The sequence below is a fragment of the Pseudochaenichthys georgianus genome, chromosome 3 (assembly GCF_902827115.2).
Source record: "Pseudochaenichthys georgianus chromosome 3, fPseGeo1.2, whole genome shotgun sequence".
In the NCBI taxonomy this organism is placed as follows: Eukaryota; Metazoa; Chordata; class Actinopteri; order Perciformes; family Channichthyidae; genus Pseudochaenichthys; species Pseudochaenichthys georgianus.
In genome coordinates this window covers 2,060,325-2,079,297 of record NC_047505.1, presented here as the reverse complement: position 1 = coordinate 2,079,297, position 18,973 = coordinate 2,060,325, and the positions used below count along the sequence as shown (strand labels likewise).

At 46.3% G+C, this 18,973-nt stretch overlaps 1 protein-coding gene across 3 annotated transcripts in view; it reads left to right on the top strand.

The window, feature by feature from the left end:
- Window positions 1-17,678, top strand: part of nadsyn1 (NAD synthetase 1) — a 60,851-nt gene extending 43,173 nt beyond the window's left edge. For 2 of the 3 annotated variants that reach the window (XM_034079590.1, XM_034079578.1), the window contains 6 exons: window positions 2,007-2,138; window positions 8,500-8,569; window positions 8,979-9,107; window positions 9,736-9,912; window positions 15,500-15,584; window positions 16,941-17,678. In XM_034079590.1, coding sequence (XP_033935481.1) covers window positions 2,007-2,138; window positions 8,500-8,569; window positions 8,979-9,107; window positions 9,736-9,912; window positions 15,500-15,584; window positions 16,941-16,993 — 646 coding nt within the window. In that variant the 3' untranslated portion in view covers window positions 16,994-17,678. Of the gene's footprint in view, window positions 1-2,006; window positions 2,139-8,499; window positions 8,570-8,978; window positions 9,108-9,735; window positions 9,919-15,499; window positions 15,585-16,940 lie in introns of those variants that run through there. The other variant, XM_034079582.1, reaches the window with a different exon arrangement.
- Window positions 17,679-18,973: the final 1,295 nt, after the last annotated feature.

Here is an 18,973-nt window from a genome sequence, read left to right as displayed (position 1 = left end):
TTATATTATATAGAGTCGTTATTCATTTGTTTTAAAGCTCAATAAATAACAAAGAAGACCTTTGACCGGCACTTTTATCATTTTGTCCGGAAGATTTAAACTTTAATACACGTTGACTGGCGAAAAACTCTGCCCGGTTCCCTCGGCCCCCACCACGGAGAATAAACAGAAGGGCAACCATGACAACCATGCTTCTTCGCTGCTTTTGTGGAGGAAGTTACAGCGCCACGTACAGGCTCCTGCATATGTACTGCAGCTTCTCCAGCGGTTGGAGCTAAACGGAGCGGTCTCGTGTGGGCAGACACTATCCGGATAACTATTGCGTGTGGACGGAATCTTGTTTGCGATTGTGTTTGCGTTAATCCTATGCGTTTAGCCGTTTTCGTCCTCGTGTGGCCGCAGCCTCAGTGGCGGCGCCAGAGATTTCTTTTGGGGGTGCTGTGGGGTAGCTTGACGTTTCATAGAGGGTGCTCAAACATTTAGGGTTTCCCATTAATGTACCGGGCGCTACAGTGGAATGTTCTACTGCAACAATCCCCACGCATATACACAACGTACCCGCGACTGTTACAATGAAGGCTCGATAATCAGCTCACGGCATATAGGTGTAAGCAGGGGTAAAGTGCTATTTTTGGGGAGTGGCCCTAACATAGGGGGGTCCGGGGGCATGTTTCCCCGGGAAGATTTATTTTTAAATATTGAAGTTAAATGCATCAATCTGGTGCACTTTGAGAGCAACATGAAGAGCATATGGATACCTCTCTCAACACCCAGATGAAACACAGATTTACTTTTTCTTTATGGATATTTTACAAATCACCCTTTTAAACTTTATTCTTGTTTTACTGTCATATAGTATTTCATAGCTGTTTTTCATTTATTCTCTTATTTCTTTATAACTTTAATGATCATATAAACGTGTGCCTCGGAAATAATTGTTTACATTAATGGTGACCAAACCGTTTGAGACCCACTGAGATAACCCTGAGAGTCCTTTAGTTCACTGAGTCTCTCAGTCTGACAGGACAGGACTCTCCTCCAGCTTGTTGTTGAAAAAACTCCTTATATCCGTTAGCGTAGCTCGCTAGCACCAGAAGCTAACAACAACGATCTCCAGTACCGGCGCGCTCTCTCTCGCTCGCGCACGCACACAAAATGGCTCGTTCCACACACACATAGAGCCGAGCTTTAATGAAACACAGAGACCCAGACGTAATAGTACTGTACTGTATCATATTATTTTCGAATCAATAACTTTTCAAATTATGATTATTTATTTATTTTATGATTTTTAATTTTTTTAATGATTTTTTTTCCTCCTGGTCTCTCGGGCCCCCCCCTGTCATGCCTCTGCGCCCCCCTGGGCACAACAAATAACAATAGTAATAATACATTATATTATTATAATAATACAAGCGAAGGAAGTTTCTCTTCTTTTTACATAGTAACTGTATGATTCACCATCGCAAAATCTGACATGACTCAGATTCAGATTGTACACATGCTACAGTGTTTGCCATGCAACAGGTCATCTTTGAATTTCTTATTTGATCAATGCTTCAGGGAAAATGTATGCTCAGCAACCAATATTTAAACACATACAGGCAAACACACATCCTGGTAGCTTACTTGGTAAATGTTTCATAGCCTCACATCATCATGGGGAGGTTAAGTGATTGCAGTGATAACATGCAAAAACCTGTTTCAGTTATAAATAAACATGCAGTGTTTTAAAGTCTGAGTTTGAAGGTTTATCCTCCTAAACCGGCCCTGTCATGTCATTAACGTACCTAAAACAACAGACCCCCCCCCCGTGCTTTTCTGTTAGCTTTCTGCTAACAGACGTTAGTATTTGGGGTTAGGAGGCTTTACATCAGAACTGTTCATTTGCTAAACAGTACTAATGAAACCATGTGAGCCTAGCTAAAGCCAAAGATAAATGTTCTTTTGTTTTGTAGAGAAATATCACAGCCAAATGTCTCTCCTGAATAACTCTTCCTGCTCAGTCTGACAGGCTACTTCACGAAGTATGACTGCTCCAGCGCTGACATCAACCCCATCGGAGGCATCAGCAAGACGGACCTGAAGAGCTTCCTTCTGTTCTGTGTAGAGCACTTCCATCTCCCCGCCCTCAGAGGGTAAGCTGTTAGCATTGAAAACACACACACACACACACACACACACACACACACACACACACACACACACACACACACACACACACACACACACACACACACACACACCTAACATAGGGAGGGGTTAATAGGCTAACCGTTCACTAAGCACTTCAGATGTACACGTAAAGGTACCTCCAGGATGTATGGGGAATATGTTAAAACACCAGCTTGAGAAACGTAATGGTGTTGCCAAGATTTGACATTAGATTCAAGATGTATTGTCATATCATATTCACAACGACGATATGGTAACGCCAGACAGAACAGTTTGTTGCTGGGGTGATGGGGGTCTTTGATAATCCTGAGGGCTTTCTTCCTGAGCCGCTGGGATCAGAGGTCCTCCATGGATGGCAGCTCCGTCCTGTAGAGTCTTGCGGTTGAGGGCGGTGCAACTGCCGTACCAGGCCGTGATGCAGCCAGACGGGATCCGCTCGTCTGTGGACCTGTTTGCTCTGCAGGCAGACTGCAGGGGGTCCAGAGAGCCAGGGAGGGAGGAGGGGATGAAGGTTTTGACTAACCGCTCAAAGCACTTCATGATGATGGAGGTGGGTGCTACTCGGCGGTAGTCGTTGAGGCTGGTGATTTTAGACTTTTTGGGGACAGGAACGATGGAGTGTTTGAAGCACGTGGGGACGACAGACTGCAGCCGGGGCCTGTTGGAGATGTCTGTGAACACCTCTGCCAGCTGACCTGCACACACCCTGAGAACACGCCATCAGGTCCAGGAGCCTGTGTGGGTCAACCCTTTTAAAGGATTTGCACACGTCTGCCCTGTCTAAAACAAGAGGGCAGGGCTCCTGGTCCTTCCCTGTCTAAAACAAGAGGGCAGGGCTCCTGGTCCTTCCCTGTCTAAAACAAGAGGGCAGGGCTCCTGGTCCTTCCCTGTCTAAAACAAGAGGGCAGGGCTCCTGGTCCTTCCCTGTCTAAAACAAGAGGGCAGGGCTCCTGGTCCTTCCCTGTCTAAAACAAGAGGGCAGGGCTCCTGGTCCTTCCCTGTCTATAACAAGAGGGCAGGGCTCCTGGTCCTTCCCTGTCTAAAACAAGAGGGCAGGGCTCCTGGTCCTTCCCTGTCTATAACAAGAGGGCAGGGCTCCTGGTCCTTCCCTGTCTAAAACAAGAGGGCAGGGCTCCTGGTCCTTCCCTGTCTATAACAAGAGGGCAGGGCTCCTGGTCCTTCCCTGTCTATAACAAGAGGGCAGGGCTCCTGGTCCTTCCCTGTCTAAAACAAGAGGGCAGGGCTCCTGGTCCTGCCCTGTCTATAACAAGAGGGCAGGGCTCCTGGTCCTTCCCTGTCTAAAACAAGAAGGCAGGGCTCCTGGTCCTTCCCTGTCTAAAACAAGAGGGCAGGGCTCCTGGTCCTTCCCTGTCTAAAACAAGAAGGCAGGGCTCCTGGTCCTTCCCTGTCTAAAACAAGAGGGCAGGGCTCCTGGTCCTTCCCTGTCTAAAACAAGAGGGCAGGGCTCCTGGTCCTTCCCTGTCTAAAACAAGAGGGCAGGGCTCCTGGTCCTTCCCTGTCTAAAACAAGAGGGCAGGGCTCCTGGTCCTTCCCTGTCTATAACAAGAGGGCAGGGCTCCTGGTCCTTCCCTGTCTATAACAAGAGGGCAGGGCTCCTGGTCCTTCCCTGTCTAAAACAAGAGGGCAGGGCTCCTGGTCCTGCCCTGTCTATAACAAGAGGGCAGGGCTCCTGGTCCTTCCCTGTCTAAAACAAGAGGGCAGGGCTCCTGGTCCTGCCCTGTCTAAAACAAGAGGGCAGGGCTCCTGGTCCTTCCCTGTCTAAAACAAGAGGGCAGGGCTCCTGGTCCTTCCCTGTCTAAAACAAGAGGGCAGGGCTCCTGGTCCTTCCCTGTCTAAAACAAGAGGGCAGGGCTCCTGGTCCTTCCCTGTCTAAAACAAGAGGGCAGGGCTCCTGGTCCTTCCCTGTCTAAAACAAGAGGGCAGGGCTCCTGGTCCTTCCCTGTCTATAACAAGAGGGCAGGGCTCCTGGTCCTTCCCTGTCTAAAACAAGAGGGCAGGGCTCCTGGTCCTTCCCTGTCTAAAACAAGAGGGCAGGGCTCCTGGTCCTTCCCTGTCTAAAACAAGAGGGCAGGGCTCCTGGTCCTTCCCTGTCTAAAACAAGAGGGCAGGGCTCCTGGTCCTTCCCTGTCTAAAACAAGAGGGCAGGGCTCCTGGTCCTTCCGTGTCTAAAACAAGAAGGCAGGGCTCCTGGTCCTTCCCTGTCTAAAACAAGAAGGCAGGGCTCCTGGTCCTTCCCTGTCTAAAACAAGAGGGCAGGGCTCCTGGTCCTTCCCTGTCTAAAACAAGAGGGCAGGGCTCCTGGTCCTTCCCTGTCTAAAACAAGAGGGCAGGGCTCCTGGTCCTTCCGTGTCTAAAACAAGAGGGCAGGGCTCCTGGTCCTTCCCTGTCTAAAACAAGAGGGCAGGGCTCCTGGTCCTTCCCTGTCTATAACAAGAGGGCAGGGCTCCTGGTCCTTCCCTGTCTATAACAAGAGGGCAGGGCTCCTGGTCCTTCCGTGTCTAAAACAAGAGGGCAGGGCTCCTGGTCCTTCCCTGTCTAAAACAAGAGGGCAGGGCTCCTGGTCCTTCCCTGTCTAAAACAAGAGGGCAGGGCTCCTGGTCCTTCCCTGTCTAAAACAAGAGGGCAGGGCTCCTGGTCCTTCCCTGTCTAAAACAAGAGGGCAGGGCTCCTGGTCCTTCCGTGTCTAAAACAAGAGGGCAGGGCTCCTGGTCCTTCCCTGTCTAAAACAAGAGGGCAGGGCTCCTGGTCCTTCCGTGTCTAAAACAAGAGGGCAGGGCTCCTGGTCCTTCCCTGTCTAAAACAAGAGGGCAGGGCTCCTGGTCCTTCCCTGTCTAAAACAAGAGGGCAGGGCTCCTGGTCCTTCCCTGTCTAAAACAAGAGGGCAGGGCTCCTGGTCCTTCCCTGTCTAAAACAAGAGGGCAGGGCTCCTGGTCCTTCCCTGTCTAAAACAAGAGGGCAGGGCTCCTGGTCCTTCCCTGTCTAAAACAAGAGGGCAGGGCTCCTGGTCCTTCCGTGTCTAAAACAAGAGGGCAGGGCTCCTGGTCCTTCCGTGTCTAAAACAAGAGGGCAGGGCTCCTGGTCCTGCCCTGTCTATAACAAGAGGGCAGGGCTCCTGGTCCTTCCCTGTCTAAAACAAGAGGGCAGGGCTCCTGGTCCTTCCCTGTCTAAAACAAGAGGGCAGGGCTCCTGGTCCTTCCGTGCCTCCACAGCCTGCTCTCAACACGTGCATGAACAGTGTTCAGCTCATCTGGGAGAGAGATGCGCACACACCGAGTCCGCTGCTCCTTTGTAGTCAGTCACTCTCCTTAGTCCCGCCCACATGTCAGAGCCTCTGAAGTCAGACTCTACCTTTTCTTTGTAGTGTCTCTTTGCACTGCTGTGTCATGTCATTCAGTTGACATGTATCCATAGCAGACATGCCTGCTGGAGCAGTTTGGGGTTAGGTATTGTAACTGCAGAAGAGTGATATAGCTGTGTCTGGAGGTCTGCTGCAGAGTTGAGTCAAAGCAGAAGTGTTTGTTGCTGGAATATATTGAACTAAAAGCTGACTTGGTGCGTGGTGTGACTCTGTGGCTCCACAGCGAGCTTCCTCTCCACAGTTCTTCAGCACTGTTCAGATAAACCTACCATGAAAACGATAGACTGTTCATTTCTTTGTAAGTGGGCAGACTTACACAATCTGCAAGGAATCAAATACTTATTTCCTCCACTGTATATAACACATCATTTGTTTGTTATCTTTTACTTTTAGATAATAATACTAATAATCAAGCTTATTTATTAGCACACTTTTCATTCGCGTAAACAAAACTCAAAGTGCTACAGAGTAAAAAGGGTGAAACAAAACAATTAAAACAATTAAAACAACAGAATAAAAGCAGTGACATTTATGCCGGCATGGCAACATGTGGGGGTTTAAGGCCTTTTGTAAAGCATCCACCGTCTGTGGTGTCCTCAGCTGGTTTGGGAGGGCACTCCACAGTCTGTGGTGTCCTCAGCTGGTTAGGGAGGGCACTCCACAGTCTGTGGTGTCCTCAGCTGGTTTGGGAGGGCACTCCACAGTCTGTGGTGTCCTCAGCTGGTTTGGGAGGGCACTCCACAGTCTGTGGTGTCCTCAGCTGGTTTGGGAGGGCACTCCACAGTCTGTGGTGTCCTCAGCTGGTTTGGGAGGGCACTCCACAGTCTGTGGTGTCCTCAGCTGGTTTGGGAGGGCCCTCCACAGTCTGTGGTGTCCTCAGCTGGTTTGGGAGGGCACTCCACAGTCTGTGGTGTCCTCAGCTGGTTTGGGAGGGCACTCCACAGTCTGTGGTGTCCTCAGCTGGTTAGGGAGGGCACTCCACAGTCTGTGGTGTCCTCAGCTGGTTTGGGAGGGCCCTCCACAGTCTGTGGTGTCCTCAGCTGGTTTGGGAGGGCCCTCCACAGTCTGTGGTGTCCTCAGCTGGTTTGGGAGGGCACTCCACAGTCTGTGGTGTCCTCAGCTGGTTTGGGAGGGCACTCCACAGTCTGTGGTGTCCTCAGCTGGTTTGGGAGGGCACTCCACAGTCTGTGGTGTCCTCAGCTGGTTAGGGAGGGCACTCCACAGTCTGTGGTGTCCTCAGCTGGTTTGGGAGGGAACTCCACAGTCTGTGGTGTCCTCAGCTGGTTTGGGAGGGCACTCCACAGTCTGTGGTGTCCTCAGCTGGTTAGGGAGGGCATCCACAGTCTGTGGTGTCCTCAGCTGGTTTGGGAGGGCACTCCACAGTCTGTGGTGTCCTCAGCTGGTTAGGGAGGGCACTCCACAGTCTGTGGTGTCCTCAGCTGGTTAGGGAGGGCACTCCACAGTCTGTGGTGTCCTCAGCTGGTTTGGGAGGGCACTCCACAGTCTGTGGTGTCCTCAGCTGGTTTGGGAGGGCACTCCACAGTCTGTGGTGTCCTCAGCTGGTTAGGGAGGGCACTCCACAGTCTGTGGTGTCCTCAGCTGGTTAGGGAGGGCACTCCACAGTCTGTGGTGTCCTCAGCTGGTTTGGGAGGGCACTCCACAGTCTGTGGTGTCCTCAGCTGGTTAGGGAGGGCACTCCACAGTCTGTGGTGTCCTCAGCTGGTTTGGGAGGGCACTCCACAGTCTGTGGTGTCCTCAGCTGGTTAGGGAGGGCACTCCACAGTCTGTGGTGTCCTCAGCTGGTTAGGGAGGGCCCTCCACAGTCTGTGGTGTCCTCAGCTGGTTTGGGAGGGCCCTCCACAGTCTGTGGTGTCCTCAGCTGGTTAGGGAGGGCCCTCCACAGTCTGTGGTGTCCTCAGCTGGTTAGGGAGGGCACTCCACAGTCTGTGGTGTCCTCAGCTGGTTTGGGAGGGCACTCCACAGTCTGTGGTGTCCTCAGCTGGTTAGGGAGGGCACTCCACAGTCTGTGGTGTCCTCAGCTGGTTTGGGAGGGCCCTCCACAGTCTGTGGTGTCCTCAGCTGGTTTGGGAGGGCCCTCCACAGTCTGTGGTGTCCTCAGCTGGTTAGGGAGGGCCCTCCACAGTCTCGGAGCAGCGGAGCAGAAGGCTCGGTCTCCCATGGTTTTCAGTTTGGTCCTGGGGGGAAGGAGGAGGTTTGTGGGGTGAGGGAGCATTTCCATGTATGCACTGATGAGTGAAGAGGGTGATGTTGTAGTCAATCCTGAGGTCGACCGGGAGCCAGTGCAGTGATTTGAGGATGGGTGTGATGTGTTCGTACGTCCGCACTCTCCTCAGGATCCTAGCAGCGCTGTTCTGGATGTATTGCAGCTTCTGGATGTTCTTGCTAGGAATCCCGATGAGAAGTGCGTTACGGTAGTCCAGCCTGGAGGAGACAAAGGCGTGGACAAGCTTTTCAGCATCTGGCAGACTGAGTGTGGGGCGGAGTTTAGCGATATTTCTCAGGTGGTAGAAGGAGGACTTGCATGTTTGTTTGATGTGGGCCTCAAAGGTCAGATTGGTAACCGTTGATGAGAGTGGAATGTTCTGACCGGAGAAGGTGATGCTGGTGATGGCGGATGAACGGACCTGGTGTGGAGAGCCAACGAGAATGGCTTCAGTCTTGGAGCTGTTTAGCTGGAGGAAGGTGTGCTTCATCCACACATGTGGTTATTGTGGATGAAGGCAGAGGTGCAGAGGGGGTTGGCTTGGCTCCGAAGTAGAGCTGTGTGTCATCAGCACAGCAATGGAACGATATTCCATGCCGGATGATGATGATGATGATAGTGACACATGTGTTACCAAGAACAAACTGCAGCACATGTATCCACAATGTTTATTTGAAGTACATGTTTGAATGTTGAGGTTTGCTGTGTGTTTCCTCTGCAGCATCCTGGCTGCTCCGCCCACCGCCGAGCTGGAGCCTCTGACAGGCGGCCAGGTGTCGCAGACAGATGAGGTCAGAACGGCAACGACATTTCTATAGATCTTTATAATAAAAGAACCAAACTTCCAATACTGCAGGTCAGCTGGTGAATAGCTGTTACAAATTATACTTCACATATTAGTCAATTAGGGAAGAAAAAAGACTTTAGAGGCAAATCATTGAAACATGTTTATAATGATTGGACTCTAGGCTAACTGAAGTTTTACAAACAGAGCTGGAGGAGAAGGAAGTAGTGTATTCCATTTGTTCACTTTTATGAAAGGAAAGATGAGTAGGAAAAGTCATTTTGTTTTTAATTCTGTAAAATACAAATAAGTATATTTGAAAGATTCAAGCCACTTAGAATCTGTAACAGCAGATGTTGATCTCCATAAGCAGCCACATATACATGTTTCATCCATCTCTCCCCGAACACCCCCAGGCAGACATGGGGATGACCTACTCAGAGTTGTCTGTGATTGGACGGCTGAGGAAGATCTCTAAGTGTGGCCCCTTCAGTATGTTCTGTAAACTCATCCACACGTGGAAGGACGTGCTCTCACCCACAGAGGTCAGTCAATACGTCACAGTGCGGGACATTTTTCTGTGTTGTGCCTTTTATTTATTTTTTATAAATTCAGACATATTAAAGAACAGCAGACAACTTCAGGCCCGGTGGGGGGGCCATGTCTGCGCCCTTTTGAACTTTGTTGTTATAACCATTTCAATTATTTAGAATAAACTGGAATAGTTGTAGCAACAACACTACATTCAAACGATGCTAGTTCTACAATAGGATCAGATAATACAATGCGATTTATAACTTTTTAGGAAAAGTTTAGGATTTTATCTCACATTTGTAAAAATATTACTATATTACTATTATATTACTATATTACTACTATATTTATAGAAAAATGTATTAATAACAGCTACACATGAATCAACCCGACAATGTTTGATAACTCTTAATCTTGCGGTATGATAACTTAATAATAAAGATTGATTATAATAATACTACTGATTAGAGATGCTCAGCCTAAATAACACAGTTGAGAGCTCATGACTTTAGCTGCTGGAGTTAAACTTAGCTTGATGGTGTCGGAGCTTTAAAGGTGTGAGAAACCTCTGCAGCCATACACTAATAATAATACAGATATTTAGCCTCATCAACATCAATGGACTGTCACCTTCTTCAGGTGGCCCAGAAGGTGAAGCACTTCTTCCGGATGTACTCGATGAACCGCCACAAGATGACCACAGTGACGCCGTCCTACCATGCAGAGAGCTACAGCCCCGACGACAACCGCTTTGACCTCCGACCTTTCCTCTACAACACACGCTGGACCTGGCAGTTCAGGTGCATCGACAAACAGGTATAAATAAGTGTCTCCACAGACAAGTGCCAGCATCTCTTCCAATCATTTACAACGAGGACTGAGTGCATGCCTCAAGAGAAAGCACGTCACCAAGCTGCTGTTTTGAGAGCGCACCGTTAGTTTGTGTGGGCGCTCCAAGTGCTTAAAGTTGCAAATATTTAAACAGCTCTATGGATGTAGAACGTGTGGTGAACCTCATTCGTACAAAGTGTGAGCATAAATACAAGCACTATCGTAAGACATAACTAAAACACTTGGGTGTGCGTCCCGATGCTAAGATTACCCCCGCTGAGTAAGTATTAATAGCATTAGCTGTATTGTTAAGGTACAACAAAGAATATCCATTAATTTGAGCTCAATTTTAGCGGACTATTTGAACTGTGTATCTATTACATTTTTGGATTCTTGTAGCACATTCCCGCATCGTTTCTGAACATCTTTAGATTACCAGTGGATTTAGTTAACGACCGACAGGTGTGTTCAAAGCTCCTCTCCCTTCTAGCCGTGATGTCACCCACTCTAAGGCTGGAGCCACACAGAGACGATAACGAAAACAAACCGAATTCGATATCAAAAAAGTCTTCCGTCCACACGAGACAGCTCGACCCGCTGGAGACGCTGTAGTACATATGCCGGGCCTGTAAGTGGCGCTGTACTTCCGCCACAAAATACACCAAAAGCAGCGAAGAAGACCCCCGAGCATGGTTGCCATGGTTGCCCTTCTGTTTATGCCCCGTGGTGGATTTAGCAACATGTAGTTCATGTAGTTCTCCATGTCCACTTGTTGCTGATGGTTGTGGTAGAGGAGCTGTAGATTCTGCACTAACATCTGTAGCATGTAGCTACTGACCATGCTACAGCAGTGAGCAGCGGAGGCGGGGCTATTGCGTCATCGTTATCAGGAAATTATCGTATGGGGCGTACACACGGAGCCGTTTGGCCCTCCAGAGCATTGCGTCCGCAGATCTACCCACCTTGGGACCCGTTATCGTTATCTGCGTTTCCCTGTCGGCCTCGTGTGGCGGAACCGTCTATAACAGCGGTTTTCAAAGTGTGAGGCGCGCCTCCCTGGGGGGCGCCAGAGAGCTTCAGGGGAGGCGCAGCGTGAGAAACAAATAACGAGAACAAGATGAGTACAGTGTGACTTGCACACTTTTGGCTGTCTGTGGAGACCGAGTTCCCCCAACTCGCCAAAAAGGCTGTAAAAGTGCTCATTCCCTTCACCTCCGCCTACCTGTGTGAGTGCAGGTGTTCCGCATTGACTTTGATCAAAAGCAAGTACCGGTCAAGGCTGCAGCCAGAGGATGATCTGTGTGTATTCCTGTCTACGTTGCATCCCCGCCAGAGTCCTGCTCGGGTCTGATTTTCAAGACCCGCCCCGTACCCGCAACGTGCAATACCGAACCCGCCCCGCCACCCGCACATATTGCCAATTAGTTCCGCAAACCGACCCGACCCGTCGGCACAAGAGCTGCAAACCGACCCGAACCCGCATATCCTATGAGCAGTGAAAACATGCAATGATTAACACGCGCAGTTACGTATTTGGCTCAAAAAGCGTGGGATGTTGGTTATTTTCTCCATCTCGGAACCAATAGCCTCCAGACGCTGGGTTTCGCTCTGGAGGGAGAGTTATTTACAATGCTGTATTCTCCGCTAGAGAGCTTCACCTCAGCCATTTGGAATGTGGCGCGCTCAGCAGCAGATTGATGCGCTGCGGAGGTTATGATTATGCGCGGTCCCGCGGGGGAGAGGTCTGAGGAATCTTTAAATATAAAATAATTATTATTTAAATATATTTATTATGCAACACCCACGACCGGAACTGCATCTTCTTTGTTTTACCCAGAACCGAACCCGGATAAAAATGTTTGAAAGATTACCACCCGCAAATCACTTTTTTTGCGGGTCACCCGTCGGGTACCCGACCCGATGCAGGACTCTGCTCCCCGCATCACCCGCCTGTGCACATCAAAGACGCAGACTCATTGTTCCCACTAAAGTAGGGGTGAGAGTAATAAGGAGGCAAAGTTGATGTTCAGTGTGTTGCCGGGAGCATATAAGGATTTATCCACGATCTTGAAAATGTAAAAAATGTAGTGTTCAAAACATAAAAATAAACTGGTTTAAAAAAGTTATTGTTTAATGTTTTAAGGAGGTGATGCTACTCAGCCAATCAAATCGGTGCAGGCAGTGAGTCATTTCAAATGGTGCTCAAAAAACAGAAAGGTTGACAGCGAAAACGGAGCATTTAATGACATTTTCTCTCACTGGACCTATTTGAAATGCAATTGAATACCCCTGCATTATAGCAACAACAACAACAACAACAATAATAATAATAATAATAATAGCAATAATAATTGGGAGGGGGGGGCGCGGCTGTTCTTATGTTCTCTGAGTGGAGGCTCACCTTCCCACACTTTGAAAACCCCTGGTCTATAAGATAGAGAACTGTAGCGGATACGACCCGTTTTGTCTCCGTGTGGCTGCAGCCTAAGTCTTAACCAGCTCTCCAGTTCATGCCTATGGGGCAAATGATCGCAGTTTTCTGCGATTTGCGTGAAAACGGCTAGGCGAATCTCTTTATAAAAGACATAGCAACCCGATCCCGGTCATTCCGCACGTTTTTATGTGTTTTTTGTGTGTTTCGTGTCAACGCTGCCGGACGAGTAGCATGACAACATTTGTGGCGGAAGAAGGAGAATAAGATCAGATGAGATAAGTATGTTGAATACTATATTGTGTGGCTTCGCCAGTCACACAGAATGAAGATATGTGTAATGGGAATGGGAAGCTTGAGGATAAGGACCCATACACCAAACACATTTCTTTTTTTATTTGTTGGTAGTGTTGAGGGCAAGGTTGTTGTCAGCAGACCATGTTGTTAGAAGCTAAACCTCCTCCCTGTAGGCTGACTCATCGCTGTGACTGATAAGTCCGAACACTGTGGTGTTGTCTGCAAACTTAAAGGGGACCTATCATGCAAAATGCACCTTTGTACGTCTTTTATACATGAAGATGTGTCCCCGGTGTGTCAGGGAACTCACCAAGTGTCAGAAAACACAACCCTCTCTCTTTTCCTCCATACCCAAATCTCTAAAAAAGGGGCTGCAACGGATCTGATACAGACTGATCCAGATTTGAACACTTCTGTGACGTCACAGAAGTGGCGCTACGGCTATTGGGCCAACTCCACCAATCAGGAGGAGACAGCCACGGACATTGCCGTTCGAAAACGGTGGAGACGCTGTAGTACACATGCCAGGCCTGTAGATGGTGCTGTTCTCACAGAATCAGCCCATGCAAAGACTGTTAAATTGAGCAAAATGAGGAATGGCTAAAATGCATGATCTGTTTGGTATTTTGAAAAATAAAAAGTATGAATATGCCTTATATAGGTATGGTCCTACACCAGGGGTCTCCAACCTTTCTCCACCTGAGAGCTACTTTGAAAAAATGAAAGTGGCCAAGAGCTACTTGCATCGCATCGCTTACATTTATTCACATAGCACTCATCAGTTGAATTAAGCTACTTTTGTGTGAAATTGCAATACCTAAAGCTTATCTTAAATCTTAACTTCACATCAAGGTCCAAGAAAACGACAATTTCTCACATATTAATATGGACAACATAGTGAGTACTTATTATGGCCCACATAGTAAATACATCGCCTTAATCACCACCTTGCAAGCATCTTATGGCACATGTGTAAAATAAGTGCATTCACTCTTTTTCACAGTCAGTGAGATGAATGGCGCTGCATGGAGTCCACCATAGAGGTGTATGCTGGACCCACTTAGGTTCACTAATAGAGTCATTTACATGTTCATCAGTCGGTCTTGTTCTGTATTTAGATTTCATTCATGCCAGAAAAAGCTGCTTCACAAAGGGAAGTATACAGAACCAAATAAAGCAGACAGGTTCAGTGCTGCTTGGTGATGTTCTTATAGTTGTCTGAGCGTACAAGGCTCCAGAAATGTTGTGAGTTTTGCTGAGACTTCAGCTGAACATGATTTTGGAGATGTATAACCTCCATCTCCATCTCCACAGGATTGACACTGAACAGTTCAGCCATCTTTTTCTTCTTCTTCGTGTTGACATTAAATTATAAACCATAATTAATCAATTGTAGGTCTAGCCTCCCTATATCTGTGTGTGACATTTTTCCATCCTCAAAAACAAAAAATACTTCTGCAGTCTAGCTGCAGCTTCAAGCAACGGTCTTCTGTTAAAGAAAGGACACTGAATGTCCTGAATGAGGCATCACACACAGGACTTAAGTCTGAACACAGCAGACAACAGGAGGATTTACAACAGCATTATAAAAACAAAAATAGTGCATGTGGGTGCACACTTACATTCTCTGTCTTACTGTTACATGAGTCCCATGAATGTATGAGATTAAGTTAGCTTCATCTTCTCAATCAGTGATTAAGTGAATAATAAAGTTTCTATCAGGGTCACTGTCAGCCTGTCACTCATTATTAGTAGTTATTTTTCAGGAGGGGGCGGGGTTTAGAGGAACGGAGAGGAGACGGTGATCGCGGAAGCTTTCCTCCTGCCTTCACAAACTTTACACGCGTATTTATCAACTGAAAATAGCGAGAGGACATTCATACTCTGCAATCCAAGACTTGATTGAATCCACCAAAAACCTGACATGACGATAACGAGTGTTTTTCAAAAACACAAATCCCTCCCTGTGTGTCTCTGAGCCGCGACACGGCCTGATTCAGAGCCGGTCATTCTGCTGTTGGTTCTGACTGGTGCTGCTGGAGAAAGCAGACTGCTCCGTGTGTGGTGTCGCTGTGCCGCTGTCACGTCTGCTCCTTGATCTCTGCGTCACGGACCAATTTTATATTTGTGTGACGGAAACAATTCTAAAATAAAAACACTTTATTGTGTGGCCGAAAAATCAAGAAGCAACCTTACTACGCTATAATCGATAATCGAGCGGCGAGCTACTGAAAAGCTGCCCGCGAGCTACCGGTAGCTCGCGATCGACGTGTTGGAGACCCCTGTCCTACACTATATTATTGAAATATAGCATGATAGGTCCACTTTAATGAAGGCACGGGAGGCATGAACAGGAATGAAGTCATGTGTGAAGAGGGAGTAAAGGAGTGGGCTGAGCACTCAACTCTGTGGAACGCCACTGTTCAGGCTCAAGGCGTTTCTGTTTGAAGCTGTGATGTAGATAGAGTTTATTTAGTTTCGCGTTAAGTTTTGTGTTTGCAAGACATGTAAAGTATGTTGTATTTTAGCTTTATCTTGTCTGGCAGCAGTCACTCAGTCTGTAGGGACTTGGCCTTGGAACCGAAGGGTCGATGGTTCAAGTCCCAATCGGACCAACATTACGGAGTGTGGACTGTTAGCTGGAGAGGTGCCAGTTCAACTCCTGGGCACTGCCGAGGTGTCCTTGAGCAAGGCACCCTACCCCCAACTGCTCCGGGCTCTGGAGAACTGGCAGCTGTTTCTATGTCTAAAGGTCCTGTGTGTGCATGTGTGAGTGCATGCAGTGGAAAACAGAATTTCCCCTGATATAATCCTTATCTTTACTTCATTTGTATTCTTATTCAGATCCCGGTGCTGAGGGTTCCACTGCTGGTCACTGCAGCTGGAGGAGAGGATGCAGCCTCTGAAGTGGAACCTTCTAAAACAGAAGGTGGGGATCCTGGTTGCGGTTATTAGTTAAGAGATTTAGTTTTTCTTTAGAGAACATTCATTTATTGGTTCATAAATGAGTCCTCAAACCCGGTAGTGAGTTAGCATTTTAGCCCTTCCTGTTCCCTCGCCTCAAGATCAATTTGTTTTTGGTTAGAGGCTTGACATAGGACGTGAGGTAACACAAACTGAAGAGATTTTAACGTTTTATTCTACAAGATGAAAAAAGTCAGTAAATACCCCACTGGGGTGGATGTCTGAAGCTCCTAAAAACAACGGTTGCTAACAAGTATCTAAATGAGACGTCATTAGCTTAGCGCTGGTGATGTGAAGTCATCTGATTATCCTTCTGAACAAACGTGAAAGTATCATAAACGTGATAAACGCACAAACGTGCGTTTGCCAAAGATCTTATGTTCTGCAATATTCCAAAACCTTGTCATATATTGTACTAATTAAATATATATGTACAAATATATCACAGTATTCATGTGTGCCCACTTTTCAAATATATTCAATCAATTAAAGTTGGAAACAATTTCAAACGAATCTTAGTTGATATAAAAAGCCCAATCCTTTATTTTCATAACAAATCTTTTTATAAGAAATCTGAAGCTTCTGTTTTAAGCCAGCGAACTAAATATGAAACCCTGTGGAGAGCTGTGATGTAGGCTGTTGTGTTTCTTACAGCATTTTCAAGTATCAAGCTTAATTTGATTGATTTTGCTAACTTATAACTTAGCATATACCTCACCTCTAGTGAGGGGCCCTGCCCTTCTTATATTTTTCTGTATGTGGCCCTCGGTGAAAAAAGTTTGGACACACTATGGGCTCAGAACTTCATTGCAACTGTTTAAAATAGTTTTTGGTTGAATAAACCACAAGGCACCAAGCGCCTCGGACAGTCCTTTGTGCCTGTAGCCATCAGGCTGCACAACAAGGGGTTAATGATGAAAAATAAATCAAATTAAATCACTGGTCGTAAATATACACTGTTTTCACAACCCATGTTAACTTGTCACTTTCACTTATTATGCACTTTATAACTTAGATGATGACCAAATATGTATATATGCTGACAGTTATTTTACTCTTATTTTTATTTATCTCCTATTTTTATAGTCTTTTATTATTATTATCATTATTTCCTTGATTTTATGTTATTTATTTTAGATTTTAGATTTTATTGATCTGTGTGAATCTTTGCTGTACTGTTTTTTTTTCACGCTTACCCTTACCCTTGCTTTGTACAACTGAATTTCCCCTCGGGGATTAATAAAGGTTCATCTTATCTTATCTTAAACCCCTGTGGTTCCTCTAACCCGCCAACTCCAGTGTTTCCTCTCCTTCCCCACAGGTGCCGTGTCCCGGCTGGCAGCAAACACCCTGAACCAAAAAGTTCTTCAGTAAAAGTAATACAACTGACTGGTGGAGAAGACCATTTGTTACCATTTGTGATGACTTTGTACCGTGCTAACAAGCACATGAGCCCATAGAACAGGCGTGTCTAACAAGCAGGGAGAAGAAGAACTGTTGTGTGTAAAGGAGCTTTGTTCTACCTCAGCCTGTTTCACTTCAGCTGACATGCCGTCACTCCAAAGCTTTACTAAGTCTCTCTTTTGGATAGTCACTTTTGTCAACATATTTAATCAAGGCCTAGGAAATAGTGTCTTCTCCACCTCTCTGAAGCTCATATGTACCAACGAGAATAAACATCTTAGAATAGCTTGAACTTTGTGAATAAACCCTGTTCACAGTTGGAGCCTGATGTATCCTGGATGTGAGGAAGGGAATATATCTACTACTTTTGGAAATGTTTCAGATGGTTTGCACCGTGATCATTGTTTAACATTAGGGCTCTGCACAGGTCATAATAATAAAACATCAAGCATATATGTGTTGGTTTGAGCTTAAAACTACAATGTCAGCTGCAAACATAAACTTTGGAAACATTAATCAAGACTTTCCCTCTAGTTTTGACATTATTTCAAAAGTACTAACAGACCCAATTCTAAATAACTAAACAAGTTCTACCAATAACATTAATTAAGTTGATATTCATATTTTTACATTAAAATACTTTCCCTTTACAGAATATCGTGCCTTGATCTCTTTTAATGTTTCTTTTCATTTCATTTTTCTCTTTCTTCATCTCTTCACTTCTCATCTGTTGCGAGGTAACTTCAGGATTAACTCTGGGTTTTCTGTCTTACGACGCTGGTTCACTTCTTACTGGGGTAGATCTCCATGGTAACTTGTGCTGAACGGTCGAATAGTCCAAAAATCAGCTCCTAAGTTCTAACCCTATCGTCTATTCCTTGACCTCTGAGTGAAAGGTCACGGGGTTAAGGGATAGTGGACAGGAGAATTCAAAAGGACTTAGGAGAAGAGACCGACCGCGGTACTTTAGAGAATCGACTGCACTTTCACTATCCCACGTGTTTATGATGCGCCAGCGGACGTCATGAATGTGCGTCTGCTGCTGTGGGGAAACCATGGAAACCACAGTTCTCTATACAGCGGACTACAACATGGATGTTCAATAAGAACGAGGGACTACTGTAAACTCATCTGGAGACTCTGCTCCGTGCTCTGATGCTGTTGTTTTATGCTTTATGAACGTGATGCTGTTGTTTTATGCTTTATGAACGTGGTGCTGTTGTTTTATGAACGGCATGGTGTTGTTTTATGCTTTATGAACGTGATGCTGTTGTTTTATGAACGGGATGCTGTTGTTTTATGCTTTATGAACGTGGACAACAGAGAAACAAATTCTTCATGAACGAGGTTGGAATTGAAATAAAAAAGGAAAGTGAAACTTATGCTCGTCGTCACCCTCTCCCTCCGGTCCACATTAATACAAATGATCCCAATACGTATGATTGTATGAACTATGAAAAGATCTTAAAATAAATACAAATGTATTTATTATAAACGTTAGTCCTTAACATCCATCACTGTGTATATCACCATTCAAACGTCTTTTAAAAGTTGAACAAACCCCACACAGCTCAGTAAACAATGTGAAATGTTGACTTTATTTGATCATTTCAGTAAAAACTAACGTTCATATTCCTCTTTTTGATTATAATACTGATGAACGTTCAGAACAAAGCACTTTGACAACTTACCACATACGTTTTAAAATGCTTAATAATAGGGATGCTCTGATCAGGGATTTTGGGGCTGATCACCGGAATCAGTATCGGCCGATCCGATCATAGGGTGGGTGGGGCCTATGGGGATCTTCCATTTAAAGGGATGTTTAAAACTCAGTTAATGCGGCTCATTTTTATATTGCTTCAGTTTATAATCGTAACGGATCGAACAGTTCAGATTAATTTTTCAATACATGATGCGCTTCCAAAAACATCAACCAACATAATTATT